The 2,659-nt window shown below is 31.2% G+C and overlaps 1 protein-coding gene across 1 annotated transcript; it reads left to right on the forward strand.

Annotated features, from left to right (window-relative positions):
* The first annotated feature begins 237 nt into the window (after positions 1 to 237).
* Positions 238 to 1,068, forward strand: LOC105120277 (E3 ubiquitin-protein ligase TTC3-like). The gene has a single exon (XM_011018450.1). The coding sequence runs from the start codon at positions 238 to 240 to the stop codon at positions 1,066 to 1,068; it is 831 nt and encodes a 276-aa protein (XP_011016752.1).
* The last annotated feature ends 1,591 nt before the right edge of the window (positions 1,069 to 2,659 follow it).

The following is a 2,659-nucleotide window of genomic DNA, read 5'->3' on the forward strand; positions in this document are numbered from 1 at the left end:
AAACAAGAAAGTGCGATAATTAGCAAGTAATTATGTTGGGAAAACATTCCATAAAAAAATAGAGCAGAGGGAAAACTAATTCGAGCGCGTAAAGTTGCCGCTAAGCAAACCGCTTTGGTTACGGGTAGTTCAGCCACGAGCAGCGGCAGGATCTATCTATAAATTAAGAATTATAGAGAGGCTAGGAATAGTCATAAAACAAGAATCTTATTATTTTCTTGTACAGCACAGATCGCCATGTCGACTCCTACTCGCTACAAATTCTGTCTGAGAGGGGAATTTGTTGATGATAGTAAAAGTAAGTTTCATCCAGAACTGCTGCAAGTCTGCAGACGCATCGTTTCTCTGTCTTATCAGAGAACGACGACCGAATTTGGCTACAACAATAACCTGCCGTCAGCAATAGTTGAGTTCAATCTTGTGAATGTTCTCCGCCGTTACATGCTAGCGCCCGGTGTCGGATCGGATTCGCATTACAAGATATATCTTCCAGAAATACGAAAGATGGGCACGAGTAGGACTGTTGAAGCTCCTTGTTCTGATGAAGAAGATAGTTTTCTTTGTAAGAAATCGGCGGAGGCTTTGGCGTACATGGGAGTCCCTAAAACCAAACATAAAGAGATACTAGCGGCGATTGTATCAGAAAAGCGTCGCTTGATTACAAGGGGTGGTAGAGATGGGAGTGCTGTTTATGTTGTGGTTGATGTTGAGGCTATTGTAGATCGAGAAGACGTCTGCGATGAACGTATTGCGTGCGAGGAGAATTTAAAGGCAATGGAGGAAGCAGTGCAATGTCTGAAACATCGGAATCATTATGACGGAGCTTGTACTGAAAGATTGAAGATGAAAGCAGTAAAAGAAGGGAATATCACGTCTAAATCATATGGAGAATGTGTGGTATGCAAGGAAGAGTTGAAGTTTGGCAAAGCTGCTCAGATGCCTTGTTCTCATGTTTACCACAGAGATTGCATTAGCCAGTGGTTCAAAACGAGGGATATCTGCCCCCTTTGCCGCTATAGGATACCTACTGTCACTGCTGATGCACAGAGTGGAGGACTGGGGATGTAACTCCATTAATGTTACTGCTGATGGAGTAGAGGGAAGCAGCTCGAGCTTCGGGGAGGGCTAACCTTCTTGTTCAGTAGCCCAAAAGAAAATTCGAATTCAATTTGTGCTTTGTTCTTCAATTCTGATTTTGAAAAGAAAGAAAGAAAGAATGATTAATGTTCGGAAATCAGTGAGAAATCTAATATTTGGAAATGATTAATTCTCCCATTGATTTACAGTTTGGTCGTTGATCTTGGTTAATTATAGTTAAAACATCTTGCTTTGCTTAATGGATGCTCTTCTAGCATAGCCAGATGTTCCATTTTATTTTATTTTTTCCCCCTAATTCTGTTTTTCTCTCTCTCTTAAGTTCTTTAATTTTTTTAACCAGGCTAGCAAGTTATCTGTCATTTAGGTTACGTTTATTATATAAGTTTGAAATGTATACATTGCAAAGAACAAAGAAGCATTTCTGATCAATGTAAATTTCCCCCTCAACCCTTGCCAGATCCTTAATCAACTAATTGTTTTTTTTCTGACTGTTTTCTAATTCGAATCTGGCTTCATTTATTATAATCATGTTTCCCCACTTCACTTAAATTTATATATTTTTCATCAATAATCAAATCATCTTACACACTATATTATATATTTTTAATTCTCTCCTCAAATGTGAAATTGAAAATTTATTTCTATCTTTTCATATCCCAGCTAATTAAAGATTTAGGGGATATGTTTTCCTTTTTCTTTTTATATTTTTTTTATTAATTGATCAAGTATCCTTTAAATTGATCTAGTTATGTCAAGACAATTTCCATACATTTTATTTTTAAACTTAAACTAAGTAAGAAGTTAGATAAAAAGTTATTTTTATATTAATTTTATTATTTTTTATATTATTTTATTAGTTAAAAAGAATGCTTTGAGTCAAGTCAAATCAGTAGGGTTATATTAAATCAATTTTTATATAATTTAATTTTAAACTTAAATGATAAGTGATTAAATGATAAGTGAGGTAAGAAATTGTATCACAAGATTTCAAGGTTGATATAATTAATTAAATTTAATAAAAATACTAAATAATTCTTAATAATTTAAATATTTTTTATCATATTAAATTTTTTTTGATTTAACATGTAGAGTAGTGTGCGTATAAACTAGTTATTATTACTGAACATTAAAAAATTTGAGGTGAAATCTCTTGCTTGCACCATTTACATGAAAAGTGAATCACTTATATTTTTTTTTTTAATTTTGTTATTTTTTTTAATTTTAATTTTAAATAATTAATTAATTTTGAACTAATCTTTATAATTTATTTTTTATAAGATTATTAAAGTTTCAAAAAAAGTATTTTAGTATTTAGTTAGTACTCAATTTCACAAATATTTTTTTTATTATATAATTAAATAAAAAATAATTTAAAAACAAAGTTATTAAAACTATTAGAGTTCATGACTCGGGTTATTGATATGACGGTTTAATCATAGAGTCTGAGTCAATACAATATATTATTATTTTAATATTAAAAAGAATATCATCTTATTTTTTTTAAAGTCAAACTCTATTTTTATATGTTATTGAAATTGTTTTTAAATTCATAAAATCAATT

This window comes from Populus euphratica, unplaced genomic scaffold (assembly GCF_000495115.2).
Source record: "Populus euphratica unplaced genomic scaffold, PopEup_1.0 scaffold6048.1, whole genome shotgun sequence".
Classification (NCBI taxonomy): domain Eukaryota; kingdom Viridiplantae; phylum Streptophyta; class Magnoliopsida; order Malpighiales; family Salicaceae; genus Populus; species Populus euphratica.